The sequence below is a fragment of the Odontesthes bonariensis genome, chromosome 3 (genome assembly GCF_027942865.1).
Source record: "Odontesthes bonariensis isolate fOdoBon6 chromosome 3, fOdoBon6.hap1, whole genome shotgun sequence".
Lineage (NCBI taxonomy): Eukaryota > Metazoa > Chordata > Actinopteri > Atheriniformes > Atherinopsidae > Odontesthes > Odontesthes bonariensis.
In genome coordinates, this window is record NC_134508.1 from 2782942 (window position 1) to 2796502 (window position 13561).

At 44.6% G+C, this 13561-nt stretch overlaps 1 protein-coding gene across 1 annotated transcript; it reads left to right on the forward strand.

Annotated features, from left to right (window-relative positions):
- Window positions 1-5327: 5327 nt before the first annotated feature.
- Window positions 5328-6779, forward strand: LOC142377652 (E3 ubiquitin-protein ligase TRIM35-like). The gene has a single exon (XM_075461961.1). It carries the CDS (start codon window positions 5328-5330, stop codon window positions 6705-6707), a length of 1380 nt encoding a protein of 459 aa, XP_075318076.1. The 3' UTR covers window positions 6708-6779.
- Window positions 6780-13561: the final 6782 nt, after the last annotated feature.

Genomic DNA, 13561 nt, shown 5'->3' on the forward strand with positions numbered 1-13561 from the left:
TCATTGGGTATGTTTACTGTGATTAAAAACAGCTGGTTGCAGAAGTCATAACCTCCATATCTGCTGTTGCTGAGTTCAGCTGCTTATTCTTCTTTTTCACAGAGCTGCATCACAACTGAATGTTTTACATTCTTCATAGTGTTTGTTGTTCTGAACTGTGCAGATAAAAATATAAAACCTACTTATCATTAACTTTCAGAGCTGCTGGCAGGTTTCCCTCTCTGGAACAAAACACACCTTAGTTACAGGTGAGGCAGCAGGTCTAACAGCTTTAAGCTCCACCCGACTGACCTGAGACGGAGCAGGAAACAGTCAGAGATTCTTCTTCACTACAGAGATCAAATCAAATCAAATCAAATTTATTTGTATAGCACATTTCATGTACAAACAGTTCAAAGTGCTTCACATAAAATAAAAGCATTGCAGCAGGGAGTGCAAGAAGCATTAAAAATACATAAAATAATATAAAGAGAAACAAATAAAATCATTTAAATGAATTTAAAATCAGGCAACAGTCTAGATAAGTTAAAAGATATTTCATGCATAGACACATGAGAAAAGAAATGTTTTTAACCTGGATTTAAAAATGTCTCCATTTGGTGAAAGTTTAATCTCCACTGGCAGTTTGTTCCACTTGTTTGCAGCATAACAGCTAAATGCTGCTTCTCCATGTTTAGTCTGGACTCTGGACTGGACCAGCTGACCTGAGTCCTTGGATCTAAGAGCTCTGCTGGGTTTATATTCTCTGAACATATCACAGATGTATTTTGGGCCTAAACCGTTCTGGGATTTGTAAACCATCAGCAGGCTTTTAAAATCTATTCTGTGACTGACTGGAAGCCAGTGTAAAGATTTTAAAACTGGTGTGATGTGTTCAGATCTCTTAGTCCGGGTTAAAACTCTAGCAGCAGCGTTCTGGATGAGCTGCAGATGTTTAATGCTCTTTTTGGGAAGTCCAGTTAAAAGAGCATTACAGTAATCGAGTCTACTGGAGATGAATGCATGGATGAGTTTCTCCTGGTCTTTCTGGGAGAGGAAACCTTTAATTCTGTTGATGTTTCTGAGGTGGTAAAAAGCTGCCTTGGTGACAGCTTTGATGTGGCTGCTGAAAGTTAGATCTGAGTCTATCAACACTCCGAGGTTACCAACTTGGTCAGTGATTGTAAGGTCCCGAGTCTCAAGATATTTACCAACGCTGACCCTCTTCTCTTTGCTACCAAACAGAATGATCTCAGTTTTGTCTTCATTTAATTGTAGAAAATTCTCTCTCATCCAGGTGTTTACTTCCTCCAGACACTGACACAGTACGTCTGCTGGGCTGCAGTCGTCCGGTGACAGAGACACATAAAGTTGTGTATCGTCTGCATAACTGTGATAATTGATGTTGAAATTCTGCCATATCTGACCCAAAGGGAGCATATACAAGTTAAACAGAAGAGGTCCAAGAATTGACCCCTGGGGGACTCCACAAGTCATGGCCACTCGCTCAGATTCATAGCTGCCAATTGTAACAAAATAACTCCGGCCTTCTAAGTAGGACCTGAACCAGTTAAGGACCGCTCCAGAAAGTCCAACCCAGTTTTCCAGCCTGTGCAACAGGATTCTGTGATCTACAGTATCAAACGCAGCGCTGAGGTCCAACAGAACCAGGACTGAAACATAACCAGAATCAGTATTCAACCTGATGTCGTTTAACACTTTGACCAGAGCTGTTTCAGTGCTGTGATGACGTCTGAAGCCTGATTGAAACTTATCAAGACTTCCACTTTCATTCAGAAAGTCGTTGAGCTGGTTAAATACAACTTTCTCAATAATCTTGGATATAAAAGAGAGATTAGAGACAGGTCTGTAGTTGTTCATCATAGAGGCGTCTAGAGTTCTCTTCTTTAGGAGTGGCTTAATGGCAGCTGTCTTTAGTGACTTGGGAAAAATGCCTGATGCCAGTGAGCTGTTAACTATTCGTAGGAGATCACTTTCTACTGAGGTAAAAACAGTTTTTAAAAGGTCGGATGGTATTATGTCCAGAGAACAAGTTGTTGATTTCAGCTGCCGAACTGTTTCCTCTAGGATTTTTAAATTAACAATATTAAATTGTGACATAACTTCAGTTATTTCTAGGTTTTAGACAAAGATTAGTTTTCTTGTTTTTCTGTGTTGCGTTAATATTTTGTCTAATTGTTTTGATTTTTTGGCTAAAAAAGTTGGCAAATTCGTTGCATTTCTCAGTGGAGAAGAGGTCTGGGTTTGACTGTTTAGGAGGATTTGTGAGTTTTTCAACCATAGCAAACAGAGTTCGAGAATTGTTGACATTCTTATTAATCATTTCAGATAAATGCAGCTGTCTGGCCTTGCACAGCACATTGTTATAACTACGCAGGCTTTCTTTGTATAGCTCATAGTGAATCTGAAGCTTTGTTTTCCTCCATTTACGTTCAGCTTTCCTGCATTCTCTTTTCAGATTTTTGACCGTAGTGGTGTTTCTCCATGGGGTTTTCTGTTTGATCAAGGTGCTCTTGATTCTTATCGGTGCAACAGCTTCCATTACATTAAAAATGTTCAAGTTAAAATGATCCAGCATTCCTTCAACCGACTCTGCGCTCATTGTTGGTAACATAACTATGGCCTCCCTAAACTGAGCACTTGTTTTCTCATTGATATACCTCTTCTTAACTGAGAAGCTGGTTGTTTGAACATTCTGAGTAATATGTAAATCAAATAAAATACAAAAATGGTCAGACAAGGCCAAATCAGTAACAACAACAGAAGAAATATCAACACCTTTAGAAATGACCAGGTCCAGAATGTGACCTCGAAGGTGGGTAGGTTCTGTTACATGTTGCCACAAACCAAACATGTGGTAGTTAGTAAGGTGGTTCCAAACCCAACCAAGGGGAGGAAGTGGAAACCAAGAACGGCAGCTCAGGAGGCAGAAGCAACTCTTAGACATGCAGAGATTGTGGGTAATGTGCAAATAGGCCGGGGAGGCTTGGGGCTTGGCCCAGGCAAACCAGTGTGGAGTAGAGCAGGTCCCAAGGAGAAGAGAAAGCTAGTAGTTGAGCAGGTTCGTAGACAGGAGGAAATGTCAAGGGGTGCAAAGGCAGTGGCTCAGGCTAAGCAGGGACGGTGGGTGAATTGGGAAGGTGTAGAGAAGAAAAAGCTTAGTTGGAAAGAACTGTGGAGTATGGAGGAAAGGAGTATTAGATTTTTGATAGGAGCAACATGTGATGTATTGCCAACTCCCCAGAACCTAAAACTCTGGGTAAATGGAGACCCGTTATGCTCGTTATGTTCAGGTACTGCAACTCTAAGGCATATTTTGTCAGGTTGTAAGGTTAGTCTGTCACAAGGCCGGTATACATGGCGATATGACCAAGTATTAAGAAGCTTAGCTGCAGGTATTGAAGATAAACGAAGGCAGGTAAACTTAGGAGGGTCTAAGGTGAAGAGAGTGGCAATTCAGTTTGTTCAAGAGGGAGATAAAGTTAATAAGACGATAAGGAGGCACGGCAGCTTGGAGGATGCTTGTGATTGGGAGATGCAGGTAGATTTAGGAAATAAGCTTGTTGTTCCCCAGGAGATAGCCTCTACAAATCTAAGGCCTGATATAGTCTTGTGGTCTAGGAGTAGAATGAGAGTCTATTTCATAGAGCTGACTGTTCCTTGGGAGGAATTAGTTGCAGAAGCATATGAAAGGAAAAAGCTTAGGTATGTGGAGTTGGGGGCAGAAGCAGAGCAGCGAGGATGGAAGGTTAGAATCTGTCCAGTGGAAGTAGGATGTAGAGGATTTGTTGCAAAGTCTGTTGTCTCATTGTTGAGAGAGCTGGGTGTAAGTGGACAGAGTGTGAGGAAAATAGTGAAGGAAGTGTCAGATGAGGCAGTAAAGTCCAGTCAGTGGATTTGGAAATTAAGAAGAAATAGCAGCTGGGGGCCCAGCAGGGGGAGCACTTAGGGTAAACAGACTTTTGGAAAAAGCAAAGAAGAAGTTCAAGATATTTAAGTGGAGGGTGTGGCCCATGTGAGCATTTTGAAACCAGGCGGCCATTTTGGGTGAGTTGGCTTTGCGTGAGTTGTATGGCTTATTTTTTGCTGGCATTTTTAGTGATTATAGGACTGTTTAGGTGAGTTTGTCTGCTGAATCTGCTGGTGTGTCTTGTCCTGCCTCCACCTCTGGCACCCTCTATATTTTCATTACCCCCTACCCGAACCAGGGTTTGAATCCCCACCCCGCTGTGACTGGTGTGCAGTTGGTGAGAGGCTGGGGTTGCTTGTGGCTGTGGGAAAAAAAAAAAAAAGAAAAGATGGTGGTTGTGGTGTGACGAACAGTGTTGGCTGGCATTAGGAGGGTGACTCTGGGACGCCAGTGGTCACTGTCTAGCCTCCTGGAGGTGTCGTGCGCCCAACTAGACGAAACACTGATGAAAGGAGGTTCCCACCTGATGACCCCAATGACATGTTGGTCAGCACTGCTCACTGGTCTATATTATTCACTGAGTCTGGTCCTTTTTTCTTTTCTTTTTCTTTAGCACAAGTTTCTTGTGTTTACCTTGAAAGGAAGTGGGAAGAAGGGCAAGGAAAAAAGATAGGTGAATGAGTGAATCTTTATGTTACAGCCTTCTTAATGTTTCTTGCTCTGAACTGTGCAGATAAAAATGTAAAACCTGTTAAATATTAATTTTCAGAGCTGCTCATAGACACACCAAAGCTCCTGCAGAAAGTTTATATATTGTGGAAAGAGACTTATATTAAGTACGGTGGTGAGGAAACTAAAGGACAAAGACAGCAAGTCAGGAAGAAGAGGAGAACACACTGGAGGAAGATGGCAAGCTTGTTGAGTTCAGCTGCTTATTCTTGTTTTTAACAGAGTTTAAATGTGAGTTGCATCACAACAAAATGTTTTACAACCTTCATAGAGTTTGTTGTTCTGAACTGTGCAGATAAAAATATAAAACCTGCTGATCATTAACTTCCAGAGCTGCTGGCAGGTTTATCTCTGAACTCTGGAACGAAACACACCTTAGTTCAGGGAAGGTTTAAGCTCCACCCGACTGACCTGAGACGGAGCAGGAAACAGTCAGAGATTCTTCTTCACTACAGAGAGACACACAGACGATCAGATTCACCTTCAGACCAAACTCACAGCTTCCTCTGAGCGAGTCCAGCTGCAGGAGAGAGAAGTGGAAACTTCAAGCTGCTCACACTCCACACACTGAAGGTGAGTTTGACCAAAAACACCACAAACAGTCAGTTTGATGAAGTCAGTAGAGCTGGGAGGGGAGCCATGGCTGACTGTATTCTGTCTGCTGTTTTCAGCTTCACTCACAGACTAAATGGCTTCCAGATCAGAGGAAGATTTCTGCTGTTCGGCCTGTCATGACATCTACAGAGATCCTGTTGTTCTGTCATGTAGCCACAGCTTCTGTAGAGACTGTCTGAGGAGCTGGTGGAAGGAGAAACCAGCACAAGAGTGTCCAGTTTGTAAGAGAAGATCTGTGACAGAACCACCCTGTAACCTGGCGTTGAAGAATCTGTGTGAGTCCTTCGTACAGGACAGAGATCACAGAGCTTCAGAGGCTCTCTGCAGTCTGCACTCTGAGAAACTCAAACTCTTCTGTCTGGACCATCAGCAGCCGGTTTGTATCATCTGCAGAGATTCAGAAAAACACTCCAACCACAGATTCAGACCCATCGATGAAGCTGCACAGCAACACAAGAAGGAACTTCAGAAATCTCTGGAACCCTTAAAGAAGAAACTGGAGCTCCAGAAGAAAGTTACAGAGAAGTTTGATCAAACAGCAGAACACATTAAGGTCCAGGCCCGACACACAGAGAGGCAGATTAAGGAGCAGTTTAAGAAGCTTCAGCAGTTTTTAGCAGAGGAAGAGGAGGCCAGGCTGGCTGCACTGAGGGAGGAAGAGCAGCAGAAGAGTGGGATGATGAAGGAGAAGATGGAGGCTCTGAGCAGAGAGATGGCAGCTCTTTCAGACACAGTCAGAGCCACAGAGGAGGAGCTGAGAGCTGAAGGCGTCTCATTCCTGAACCACTACAAGGCTGCAGTGGAAAGAGTCCAGCGCTGCCCCCTGCTGGATGATCCACAGCTGCCTGCAGGAGCTCTGATAGACCAGGCCAAACACCTGGGCAACCTGGCCTTCAACATCTGGAACAAGATGAAGGACATGGTCTGCTACACTCCTCTCATTATGGACCCAAACACTGCTGGTCCAAAGCTCATCCTGTCTGAGGATCTGACCGCTGTGAGTTTAGGAGAGGAACAGAACCTTCCTGATAATCCAGAGAGGGTTGATGATCCCTGGTCTGTTCTGAGTTCTGAGGGCTTTAACTCAGGGACTCACAGCTGGGATGTCGAGGTTGGAGACAGTACAGACTGGGTACTTGGTGTGAAAGGGTCTGCTGAGAGAAAGGGAGAATTATTTTCTGGATTGTGGATGATTGAGCTCTATGAAGGTGAATACTCAGCACGGTCACCAGCAGCTGGATTCACTCTTCTGTCAGTACCAAAGAAGCTCCGGAGGATCAGAGTGAATCTGGACTGGAACAAAGGAAAGCTGACGTTCTATGATCTTGATACAAACACACACATACACACCATCACACACACTTTCACTGAGAAGATGTTTCCATTTATTTTGACTAAGAATAAAGCTAAGATGTTACCTCTGAAGGTCTCAGTGACGGTGGAACAGATCTGATGTGTTCAGGATGAAGAACACAGTTCACATGAGACTTTATTGATCTGTGTGAAACTCAGTGTTTTCATCTTCAAACAGGAACATTTTAGATGTATTGATCTGATCTGTCAGCAGAGCTGCTGTTTGGCTTTAAACTCTGATCAGTTCAGTTTGATCAGCTTCATATCTTCTTAATAATCTGTACTGATGAAACGTCACATGAAGTCGATGACCTGATGTTTAGTTTTGCTGTGTTAGCAGCTTCACCTTTAATTTTAGTTACCGTTACCTTTTAGTTTATGTTTAACATCCATGCTCTCAGCAGCGATCAATAATCTGTATTTTCACTGTGTTCCAGGTACATTTACATGTTTTTATGACTCATCACAGACAGGAAGTAATGCTCCACTCTCAGTAAGGTTCATTCGAGTTAAGTTAATGTTTCCTATGATCTTGGATGCAAACTAACTATCTTCCTTTTTTCACCTGGCACCTTAAACATGAATCACACGCTAACATTTGAAGTCTTTGTTAACCAGGACCAACCAGCAGTGATTTGAACATCCCACTCTGTAAAGGTTTCCTTTGTCTTGCTGTTGCTTGCACAATCTGGCCCACATGTCTACAGAGACAAAGAGCCCAACATCTTCAGTCAACATGTGGACTACATGTCCGCCTTTGTTGTAGTTTCTTCAGCTAACATGTGATCCCAGCCACCATCCTCTGACCTTACCGACCAAATGATCACAGCCACCATTTTGTTTAGTGATTCTTCCTTCTTCTGTGATACACCCACAGATTATCTGTCTTTTACTGTTTCTATATGTTGTATATAGTGTTTTGAAGACAATCGTGTTTATTGATAAAAGTATCATTGATTAAAGGGCACCATGCTAACTTAAAAAAACTTGATTGTGCTATCTTAAAGGAGAAGTTATAATGGGTGCCAATGCCGAAGGAATTACACACATACACACACACACTAATCTGTTGCCAGACTCGGCGCGCTACTGGTCTAGCAGCGATGGTCCGTCCGTCATAAAAAGCACACCGCTGCATGCGCAACGACCTCGATCAGTGTGCAATGATGTTTGGCTCTCATTAGTCAAAAGGAATTCTGGCAAAATTGGAAAAACCAGGAAAATGGTGAATGGGAAAATGCATTGAAAATGAAAAAATAGGGGATATTTGTTGCAGTTGGCGCAAAAACTACTATTTTTTGGAGGCCTAATAACTCAGCCATACAGCATCACAGAGAGCATCATTCAATGTTTATATGTGACAGGAAACTCTCAGCTTTAACTGAACAAAAGGGTTTGTTGATATATTATACAGCTTTGACACAACCACAGTTTACGTTTTAGGAAGAGTAAAGCTCGGCCAAGGTGCTTCTCCCACTTAAATCCTCACTCAAAATTTGATACTGCACCAATTCCACGAACAAATGTCTCTCATGTCCAAAATATCTGCCCGATCTGGACAAATTTTACTTCAAAACGTAGGTATTTTTGTCCTCTTTCACCCAAAGTCCCACTCATTGAGCTCTGCCTCACAGATTTCTCACAAATCGCCTCTGAGCACAGAGAGTCCACCCTCCAGCTCGCATTCCGCCCATTATAAACGGCTAAACTCATAAAATTCATGTGAAAACTTATTTTAAAACTGCCATAAAAAACGAGCCACACATAGTAGCTGAAGAAAAATTACACCGCTGGCTTCTGCTATCTCTTGTGAAGCTCACAGTTCAAGAATTATTCGGATACTACTTTTACTTTTCGAACAGCGACCGTTTGTTCGAGACAATGCGGTTAAAAAAATCCTCCAAGGTTAAAAACTCATAGTCTGTGTACAAATGTCAGTTGGAACTCACACGAGCCGCAGCTGGTTCCGTATCCGTAGCAACGCCTTGTGAGCCTGCTCTGTTCTAAGACTGCTTATGAGGGCGGAGCCAAGATGGAAGCCCTGTTATAACAGCTTGATGTTATAAATCTGATCTGCTTTTCTCCTTTAAACTGATAGTGAGGAGAATTTTGAAAATACCCACAATGCAATGGGAAAATGCATTAAAAAGCACTTAACGAGGGCATTATGAAAATGCCATAAAAGCTGTATTTTAAACAGGATCTTGATAAAAATAACATAACTGTCTTCAGCAGACCTGTCTTCTGTATTCAATGGGAAAATCGATTGAAAAGTACTTAACGAGCCAAAAACTGCCCTATTTTGGAGGCCTCATAACGCAGCCATACAGCATCACAGAGACCTCATTCAAAGTTTTTATGTGACAGGAAACTCTCGGCTTTAACTGAAGTAAAGGGTTTGTTGATAGGGCGGGCAGTAGATTGGCACCCATTAAAATTTCTTCAAAAATTTTCTAGTTTGTAGGTGGTCGGTGGCGTAGTGGGTTAAGCAGGCGCCCCATGTACAGAGGCTAAAGTCCTCGCTGCAGCTGGCCCCGGTTCGACTCCCGCACCGAGCGGCCCTGTGCTGCGTGTCTTTCCCCCCTGCTTCCCGTCTCTCTCAAACTGTCCTAACATTAAAAGGCATAAAAAGCCCCAAAAAAATACTTTAAAAAAAAATTGTAGTTATTGTGTATTTTTACTGTAATAGCTGCTGGTTGTGAAGGTCAGAGCTAAGATTCAAAGCCTTTATGTCTGTTCTGTATGTCTCATATCTGTCCCAGATTCATAAATAGATATAAGCGCCTGCCTGTGGCAGTGGTACCACATGATTGAAGAGTTTCACTTACCGTATTTTGCGCACTATAGAGCGCACTGGGTTAAAAGGCGCACTGTCAATGAATGGTCTATTTTCGAACTTTTTTCATATATAAAGCGCACCGGGCTATAAGGCGCATAAAGCGAAACAAAACAGTGTCGTTGCTGTTACCTGGCAGTTCAGTGATGATTCGAAAACGAAACTTATAAAATAGGCCCGGCGCATGCGCAAAACCACAAAGTAGCAATTCTCGACAAGTAGCACAAATCAACTGAACACCAGCCTTCGTCGTGAAAGCTCTGACCACAATTGAGACTGATACCTTAGCCCAGGCATCCACGATCCATTGGCAGATAGTAGCGAAAGTCGCCCGGCGCTGTCTCCCTCCCTTGGTGAATGTGTGTTCGCCTTCTGTCATCAGCTGCTCCCACGCAGCTCGCAGTTTAACTTTGAACGCCCTGTTTACACTGATTCATGTCCCGTGCTAACGCTGTTGCCTTCAGACTGTAGACGCTTCTACCCGCTGCTCTCTGTTCAATAACCCACTGTTCAATTTTGTTATTATTATGGTGAATCACAATATATATTACTCCGCTACGCTCATGACTACTGTAGCCGTAATGCTGCGGTGCGGCTTTGTAGTTTACCAAAGTCTTACTAAAACATTTTGACAGAGCGTGCACCACACAAAATCGCTTCGGGGTCCGTAAGCTAACAAGAATAAATCCATATATAAAGCGCTCCGGGTTATAAGGCGCACTTTTGTTTTTTGCGAAAATTTTAGGCTTTTAAGTGCGCCTTATGGTGCAGAAAATACGGTATCATTTTGTTTTTTATCAATAACTATCATTGGACATTAATTAATATTTGCTGATGACCAAGCCAGCTGCTTCTTGATCCCAAACACAACCAAAGCAATGACTTTGCCACATTTTCACCAAAATCTTGTGCAATGGGAAATTTGGGTTCTTCGTTCATGTGTTGTGTTTCTCTTGGTTTCCCTGAACTGTTTTACAACAGAACTGCATGAACTGCTTCAGCTAATAATGTTTAACATCATATGGTTGATTTTCCAACGTGCTCTGTACTAAAGATGGAATTTGAACTGTCTGGACAAATATGTGTACGTGATGAAGACTGTATGAAAGGACCGATCTTAGCATCAGTGGGTTGTCCAGACTCCTGAACCCCCGCGGTTGAAAGAGGCTGCACCCTATTGGGCCGAATAGTGAGATTTGGTGTCTAAATCTGTTTGATGATTATTGCTGACTGTTGCTGGTTGTTCATTCTGATTTGATTTATTATTCTATAATAAATTATATAAATCTTAGGAAACTTATTGTTGTCTTTGCTTCCTCTCCACAGAGCAAACAGTTGTTGCCTCTACAAACTTGAACATTAGACAAACAATCAATGTCTCCATTGCAGCTAATGGAAATGCAACGTTCCGCTCACTGTAAAAGTACAACAGGAAAATAAAGACGAGGTGTTAAAAAATAATAAAAAAAACTGACTTTGAAACATTACAAAGAAGCTAAGACCCTTAAAGGTGAAAGTTTTTGTTTTTTTTAAAAACCTGCACCTTATTTCTGGCATCTACTCACCGATAACAGTTGGGTGAAAGTCGGCATCCTACAGAAGATATTTAGATCACTGGATATCTGCATATGTCCATATAACGGGAAAGGGCAGGGCAGAGACAATACAGCCTCTAAATAAGGCCTTATATGTCTTTATTTCACCAATACTTTAAGCCGAATTAATGAATGAACGCGTACTATTGCACTGTTAGCTCAGAGCTGCCGTGTTGTTGTTATCCGGGGCTATCGGGGGGCTTAAGAAGCTTTCTGGACACGAGTCTAGTGGGATGACTTCAGCGACGTGCCACTTTGCTTAACTTCAGACCTAATTGATGTTGTTGTAGGAGCCATAATTATTTTCTTTATATTTTTTGTTTTCATTATGGTTATTGGTTCACTTTGATTTGTGTTTTTGTTTATTGGTTATCATTGGACATGGGTGTGACATTGGGCGTGTGTGGTGCGCAATTGGAAACCCTTAATTAGCCCTACCTGGCCCCTGTGCGTGAGTTCAGTTTGGCGTGGGGTGAGTACGGGGGAAGGCTATCCTTTTGTGTACCGCATCGCAATTCTCACATTGCATCGCACTTCTCATATCGCAGAGACAAAAGCCTTGTCTCAACGTGTGTGCTCTACCTTGCAAACGGAAAGGACTATTGGAGTCTATATGATATGGAGAGCAATAAACGGAAGAATACCGGAATGAGTGTGTGGACATTACATCATTGAGTGCGCGTAAGACAACTGATTTCCCCCTGCTTAGCCCACAGCGGCGCTGAACGAATAGGTGTTGGATTTAGCCGCAATAGTTGTTAACACATGTTATCTTTCAGGTGTTTGTCCAAAGGCTCTAAAAGCAGTGATCAAGCCATCATTAAAAAACAACTGTTTGGACTCCTAACAAAAGAAGGATGTAGCAGAATCAAACCCCCAGAACTTATTTTCAGTCCTTTAACACATTTTAAGTAATAACTCTCTAACACAGAGAACCTTTTTCCATCCAAATATCTGAATTAGTGTTTTGGATCTTTTAAACATTCTGTTTTCAGATTATGGTCTTTAACTCTGGGCTGCACAGAGGTGGGGTGGTTAGCATCATCACCTCACAGCAAGACGGTTCCTGGTCCGAATCCCTACTGGAACCTTTTCTCTGCTGGTTCAGATCTCATCCTGTCTGAGGATCTGACCTCTGTGAGTGTAGGTACGGCGTGGCAGGAACAGGCGGTGGTCTGGCCGATGCCCAGACCCCCGATGACTTGGCAGCAGGCGGTGGTCTGGTCGGCACCCAGACTTCCGTTGTGAATGAACCAATGACCAGAGTGAGGGGGGAAAACAAATGACAAGACTGAAACTCAAAACCTGGACATGAACTGAACACCTAAAACTTAACACATGAGTCCCTGGGCGTGACAGAACCCCCCCCCCCCCAAGGGGTGGATCCCAGACAACCCTTAACAGTCCGAGGGTGGGAGGGCGGGGCTCGACTGCAGACGGCGTGGCAGGAGCAGGTGGAGGTCTGGCGGACGCCCAGACTTCTGACGGCGTGACAGGAAAAGGCAGTGGTCTGGCGGACGCCCAGACCTCTGACGGCGTGGCTGGAACAGGCAGTGGTCTGGCGGACGCCCAGACCGCACACGACGTGGCAGGAACAGGCGGTGGTGTGGCGGACGCCCAGACCGCAGACAGCGTGGCAGGAGAAGGCGGTGGTGTGGCGGACGCCCAGACCAGAGACAGCGTGGCAGGAGAAGGTGGAGGTCTGGCGGACGCCCAGATCGCAGACGTCGTGGCAGGAACAGGCGGTGGTGTGGCGGACGCCCAGACCGCAGACAGCGTGGCAGGAGAAGGCGGTGGTGTGGCGGACGCCCAGACCACAGACAGCGTGGCAGGAGAAGGTGGAGGTCTGGCGGACGTCCAGACGGCAGACGGCGTGGCAGGAACAGGCGGAGATCTTGCGGACGCCCAGACCGCAGACGGCGTGGCAGGAACAGGTGGAGGTCTGGCAGACGCCCAAACCGCAGACGGCGTGACAGGAACAGGCGGTGGTCTGGCGGACGCCCAGACCTCTGACGGCGTGGCAGGAACAGGCGGAGGTCTGGCGGACGCCCAGACCGCAGACGGCGTGGCAGGAACAGGCGGTGGTTTTGCGGACGCCCAGACCGCAGACGGCGTGACAGGAACAGGCGGTGGTCTGGCGGACGCCCAGACCTCTGACGGCGTGGCAAGAACAGGCGGAGGTCTGGCGGAAGCCCAGACCGCAGACGTTGTGGCAGGAACAGGCGATGGTTTGGTGGACGCCCAGACCCCCGATGACGTGGCAGCAGGCGGTGGTCTGGTTGGCACCCAGACTTCCGTTGGCGCGGCGGCAGGAGGTGGCGGTCCTACGGACACCCAGACCTCCGGCTGCGCGGCGGCAGTAGACGATGGTCTGGTTGGCACCCAGACTAGAGTCCTTTGCCTTAAAGAAAAGTAAAAAATAATGAAACCGGAGTGCCAGAGTTTCCTGCCTTTTCTTTTATGATACTTACCACCCACAAAGACTGTTTGAGCACCTGTGTTTAAGACTTGGATCCTCGCAGC